Source organism: Lithobates pipiens, unplaced genomic scaffold (genome assembly GCF_037356315.1).
Source record: "Lithobates pipiens isolate NorthernLeopardFrog02 unplaced genomic scaffold, aLitPip1_a1.2 Scaffold_19, whole genome shotgun sequence".
Lineage (NCBI taxonomy): Eukaryota > Metazoa > Chordata > Amphibia > Anura > Ranidae > Lithobates > Lithobates pipiens.
Genome location: NW_027507764.1, coordinates 471,342,536 through 471,349,221, shown reverse-complemented (window position 1 = coordinate 471,349,221; position 6,686 = coordinate 471,342,536). Strand labels below are relative to the sequence as shown.

At 42.3% G+C, this 6,686-nt stretch overlaps 1 protein-coding gene across 1 annotated transcript in view; it reads left to right on the top strand.

Annotated features, from left to right (window-relative positions):
• The first annotated feature begins 949 nt into the window (after positions 1–949).
• The window catches only part of SBSPON (somatomedin B and thrombospondin type 1 domain containing), a 30,152-nt gene continuing 24,415 nt past the window's right edge, over positions 950–6,686 (top strand). The window contains exon 1 of the mRNA XM_077492875.1: positions 950–1,563. Within this exon, the coding sequence (XP_077349001.1) occupies positions 1,329–1,563 (235 nt within the window). The 5' untranslated portion in view covers positions 950–1,328. The remainder of the gene's footprint in view (positions 1,564–6,686) is intronic.

Here is a 6,686-nt window from a genome sequence, read left to right as displayed (position 1 = left end):
AGCGGAATTCCATCGGAACTTCACTGGAAAAAACTTCAGAGTTTATTCCGACAGGAAAACCGGTCGTGTGTACAGCGCATTACACTACCCTCTACCCAGACTGACAATGCGGTTATCCAAAGGTAAAAAAAGATCTCTTCCATGTTGGAATAAACTTTCAATTGTGTCACATCTTAAGCCTGGCACACACGATCAGATTGTTGGCCAACAAAGCGTCAGACTTTTGTCCGAAGGGCGTGTGCCAGGGACTTGTCTTGCACACAAAAACGGTACACAATTGTCGGCCAACAAACACAAACATAGTGATGTACTACGAGGAATTTCAGCTCTTGAGTGCCACCCTCTGCTAATGTCGTGTTTGGTGAGCATTGAGCATGCATGTTTGTACTTTCAACTTTTGTGTGATGGATTTGTGTACAGGCGATAGGAAAATCTGACACCAGACCGTTGTCTGCTGAAAATTTACTAGCCTGCCATCCAACATTTGTTGGAGGAAAGTTGGACAAAAATTGTCTGATGGAGCGTACTAACGGTCGGATTTTAGGCCAACAGTCTGTCATCACACAATTCCCTGCTGAAAATCCGATCGTGTGTACGAGGCTTTAGAAACCACGCAGTGCAGAACTTGTCTTTAAGTTGCTCTGGAACTGACATTTCATATGATTCCATTATTTTCCCAACTTCTCCAAATAGCTTCTCTATCACGAGACACGTTTCTATCTATGACACTCTTTATGGATTCCAAGGAGTATTGCTAAGCCATGGGCTATTATCAGAAATAAAAATCATCATATAGTAAATATAACAGACATGATAGAACATATAAAGAAATGTAAATATACTTAGGGCTGGCTGGTGAATGATTTAGATGGAGGGGAGATGGTATGTGTGCTTGTGCTCATCCCAGTACTGCACACACAACATCCCCTCTGCATTGGGGAACAGCCAAACACTGACATTCCTGCAGGCTGTGTGAAGTCTGGGAGGGGACAGCTGTGGACTCTGCTCGCTCTCTACTCGCTGTCACTGTATGGGGAAGCCGCATCACCTGCATTCAACACTCTCTACATCCATTACTATTCATGTACTGGAACTCCTCCTGTCTGCAGCTATTTACTCCTGATGGTTGGATGACCAAGGACAAGCCAAAGCTCTCCTCTGAGAAACTCAAGCCATAATTTTAGGTTTAAATTAATATGACAGTTATTAGTGGATGAAGTCAGCAAGAACCTATTGGAGAGAAGTGAGCCCAGCAGCAACAATGTCAATGCAGGCAGCTCAGTAGAAGAAGATTTCTATCAGCCTGGACTGTGAGTGGTGGTGCAGTGATGGCTCCGAGCACCAACAGAAGCAGATATGTCTGGATGATTGTGGTGGGTCTGATGGGACTCCTTAGCTTGGCTGAGGCTGGGTGTTTGAAGGCTGGGAAGTGCTGCAAAGGTAGAGATTCGACATGTGTTAGCCAGGGCTGGAGGATGGACAGGACCCATGGAACGTGCTACTGTGACCAACTGTGCCAGTCTGCCATGGATTGCTGTTATGATTACCCGCAAGCATGCCCAGGTAAGGTGAATTTATGGAAGAGCGATAATTGTGTATTTACGAATAGTTATTAATATTAGAAATTCCATGAATCTCCACATGTTGGGGATCTACAATTTCAATGAAGGCATGGTAGCCAAAAATTGGCAAGACGTGAACATTTATTTATTTTTTTGATGGCAGTATGTTACATTTTTTTTAAAAGGAATCAGAAAAGAGCGCATTGACTAAGGGTGGGTGTGATCATTTGAGTGGAGTTATCCAAGTCACACTGATTACTCAGAATAATTATCGCTAGTCTCATATTGAAAACAATTGGTTACTAGAGTTCTGAAAATTCTCGTAAGACAGAATACAACTTCCCGCAATGATGTAATGTATTGTATTGTATTGCAATGTGTTCTTTCATTTCCGAGCATGCGCTGTCTTGGTCACTCAATTTTTTACGGACAAATTCTGTCCCGATTAAACGAAAATCGTTTGTTCTGTTATCATATGTGAAAATGTTTTGTGCTTCTCCCTTCAGATAATTTACCATGAACTGTAATAATCGGCTCTTGAAAGCTGCGTACTAATGATCAGATTATCGGACGAACGTGTTATTTTTCGTCCAATTTTTTCATTGTGTGTACTAGACATTACTGTATAGTAAGGGGAAAAAGTATTTGATCCCCTGCTGATTTTGTACATTTGCTCACTGGCAAAGAAATAATCAATCTATAGTTTTAATGGTAGGTTTATTTTAACAGTGAGAGACAGAACAAATAAAAAAAATCCAGAAAAACACATTTCTAAAAAGTTATAAATTGATTTGTATTTTAATGAGTGAAATAAGTATTTGATCCCCTATCAGCAAGATTTCTGGTAGTATTCCTAATCTCAGCTTGTTACCTGTATAAAAGACACCTGTCCACAGAAGCAATCAATCAATCAATCAATCAATCAGATTCCAATCACTCCACCATGGTCAAGACCAAAGAGCTGTTCAAGGATGTCAGGGACAAGATTTTGGACCTACACAAGGCTGGAATGGGCCAAGGGCCAAGGGCCAAGCAGCTTGGTGAGAGGGTGACAACAGTTGGTGCGATTATTTGCAAATGGAAGAAACACAAAATAACTGTCAATCTCTCTCGTTATGGGGCTCCATGCAAGATCTCACCTTGTGGAGTTTCAATGATCATGAGAACAGTGAGGAATCAGCCCAGAACTACACAGAAGAATTTTGTCAATGATCTCAAGGCAGCTGAGACCATAATCACCAAGAAAACAATTGGTAACACACTACGGTGTGAAAGACTGAAATCCTGCAATGTCCGCAAGGTTCCCTTGCTCAAGAAAGTACATGTACAAGCCCGTCTGAAGTTTTCTAATGAACATCTGAATGATTCAGAGGAGAACTGGGTGAGAGTGTTGTGGTTAGATGAGACCAAAATTGAGCTCTTTGGTATCAACTCAACTCGCTGTGTTTGGAGGAGGAGGATTGCTGTCTGTGACCCCAAGAACATCATCCCCACCATCAGACATGGAGGTGGAAATATTATGCTTCGGGGGTGTTTTTCTGCTAAGGGGACAGGACAACTTCACCGCATCAAAGGGATGATGGATGGGGCCCACGTACCATCAAATCATGAGTGAGAGCGTCCTTCCCTCAGCCAGGGCATTGAAAATGGGTCGTGGATGGGTATTCTAACATGACAATGACCCAAAACACATGGCCAAGGCAACAAAGGAGTGGCTCAAGAAGAAGCACATTAAGGTTCTGGAATGGCTTAGCCAGTCTCCAGACCTTAATCCCATAGAAAATATGTGGAGAGAGCTGAAGGTTCGAGTTACCAAACATCAGCCTTCGAAATATTAAAGAGGAACTGCAGTCTGCTCACATAATTTGTAATAAAAACATCTTTGCCATTCTGAAGCTTTCCTCCAACGACTTTGCATATTATTTTATGAATACTATGATACTGTACTTGCCAAATATGCTGCATAAATCTCCCTCCACTGAGTCTGGCTGCAGCCATTTTAACTGTGGGCAGCTAAAGCTGCTGCCTGTTCACTTTCTGGATTTACACAGACACACAAATGCACACCTCCAGCTCTGCAGCTCACACTGGCCCTCTTATGACTCATTCCCCCTCCCTTCCTGGAAAACTCTCACGAGAGTGAGAGAGAGAGAGAGAGAGCTGTGCATGATGTCATAAACCTAGGCTTTTTACCAGACAAGAAACAGGAAGTGGGCTGTATAAGGTATTTAAGGTATTTAAGAGCAGAAGATTAAATAGCTGGAAAGGTGAAAAAATTACTGAAGGTCCGCTTTAATGACTTGAAGAGGATTTGCAGTGGAGTGGGACAAAATCCCTTCCGACCTCCCGACCTGGTGGCCGACTACAAGAAACATCTGACCTCTGTGATTGTCAACAAGGGTTTTGCCACCAAGTACTAAGTCATGTTTTGGGAAGGGGTCAAATACTTTTTTCACCCATTAAAATGCAAATCAATTTATAATTTTTTGGAAGGCGTGTTCTGGATTATTTTGTTGTTGTTCTGTCTCTCTCACTGTTAAATTAAACCTACCATTAAAATTATAGACTGATCATTTCTTTGTCAGTGGACAAATGTACAAAATCAGTAGGGGATCAAATGCCTTTTTCCTTCACTGTAGAAGAAGAATAGGGGCAACAGTGTACCACATAAAGCAGGGATCCTCAAACTACAGCCCTCCAGCTGATGGGGAACTACATATCCCATGGGGCATTGTAAAACTCTGAGATTCACAGACATGCTTAGGCATGATGGGAATTGTAGTTCTGGAACAACTGGAGGGCCATAGTTTGAAGACCCCTGACATAAAGCCTATGGACTTATAGCTCATATAGGACTTCAAGACCCAGCATTGCCTGCCCTTGGCTGTTCTATTACTCAAGAACCCCAGGCTGCCCGAGTGTCTCTGAATGTTTATTGAACTTGTGTGGGCTGCATTACAACATGAGAAGTAATACAGGAAGATAGGAAACAATCAGAAATTCCTTCTAATAGATTCATCTGGGTGGATCAGGCTTGACCTTTGTATTTTATGAAATGACTAATTTCCCCCCATTCTTGATTGCACGCTGGTTTTCTTACTTTCTTCCATAGAAGCAATAAGAAACAAACATTTCTGAAAATAATACACAAGAGGAGATGCTAGCCAATTAGGCTTGTGTAATAATTAAAGGGATTGCTGGAGGAAATTTTGTCAAGTACTAATTAGAATTGTAACTAACAAAAAAGCAGACAGAAACTTCACACTGTGATCAAGGAACTTGAAAAGTCTCCCCACTTGGGAATTGGGTGAGAGGGGTGAGGCTGTTCATTTTCATACCCAGCCTCCCTGGGGGGGCGCTACTCCAGTTCTTTTGGTAGTTTCACCGCTAATCAGCGCTCTTAAAGTGGAAGTCTAGCCTTAACTTCAGTCTTGCACAGTTGAAGACTCCTGTCCTCTACTGAAATGTCCTACTCTGATTTTACTGCACACTGTGAGCTTTAGGCAGTGTGCATTAGAAACTGCAGCAAGTCAGATAGATCCTGCCTCATATTGTGGTGGAAGGATATTCAGCATCATCCAGCACTTCATTCCCCAGCCTGCACCTTTTATTCATTGTATTTCACTTCTTTTAGTTGTGGAGGCTTAGCACCGCATGTGGGTATTACCTGGGAGAGTCTGTATGTAAATGCAGCCTGCCCAGGAATGCCCACTCCTCTGGAATTACATCCACTCATCCAGGCATTTTGATATTTGTATCACTCCTCCTGAAACCCAGCCTGCTCTTGAGAGAGTACTGAGACAGGGTACTTCTGTATGTACTAGAGAACCACATGATGCCAATTAAAATTATGTATATTATAAAAACGGAAGGGAATTATTTTACATTTTTATTAAAATGTTGATGGGGGGGGGGGGCAAATATAGGGACCAGGGTACTAGAGAAGGCAGATTAAACTTTATCTTTTAACACTTTAGCTTTGTATGGTATAGAACAGCGGTCTCCAAACTGCAGCCTTTTGCGTGCCTTTATCCGTCCCTTGGGGCACTATTCCATCTACTGACACCCACAATGCGGCACTATTCCTCCCACTGACACCAATGATGTGGCAGAAATTATGCCACTGACACCAAGGATGGGGCAGAATTCTTTCCATTGATACCAACAATGGGGCAGAATTCCTCCCACTTACATCAATGATGGGGCAGAATTCCCTCCATTGACACCAACAATGGGGCAGAATTCCTTCCATTGACTCCAATGAAAGGGCACTATTCCTTTGACTGACACCAAAGATAGGGCATTGTTTATTCCCAAGGGATGCAGGACATTTTCCACTCACACTGGCCCTAGTCTGGCCCCTCTAAAGTCTGAAGGACAGTAAACTGGCCCTTCGTATAGAAAGCTTGCAGATTCCTGGTATAACAAACTGTTAGAACCTCTGTTAGGTTTTTATTCCTGTCTGTATCACCATTGGCAAAGATTTCCCTTACTTTCTGTGCAAGTAATAGTAAACTATGGAAAATCTTATGAACACAAACACAGAAGCAATTAAATAGAGAGAGGAGTGTATAAAAATGACAGCTGACCAGGCCATGGCTAAACTTTACAGTAAGGTGGCAGCGACTATTAGGCTGGGTTCATACTATATGCGGCCACATGGCACAGCAGAGGGTCCCCGGTGCGTCCCCATTCACCCTTTCAGGTCTAAATTTTTGGCTGAATTCAGACCTGAAATGGAGCCAAAGACGCACAGGACTCTTCTGCTCCATTGATAGCCAGTCACACTCTCCTGTTATGCGAATTGGATGCAAGAAAAAACACATCCAATTCGCAATAGTGTGAACCCAGCCTCAGTCCAGATTTTCTGGTCAGGTATTTTCTTGTACATTATTTACAAATAGCACTTCTATTCTTTGCTTCCCGATTCTACGGATTCAACATTATCATCATCTGAATCTACCAGGAATCTCCTGCATAGATTCACATATTATTATCCACAGATAGATCATTGTCTCCAACCGCCATTCCAGTTCCTTAACATTCCTCATTTCAAAAAGGGGCCTATTGTTAAATTAAAATCTTAAACCTTACTGTCAACCCAACCCTGCTAACTCTTAAATG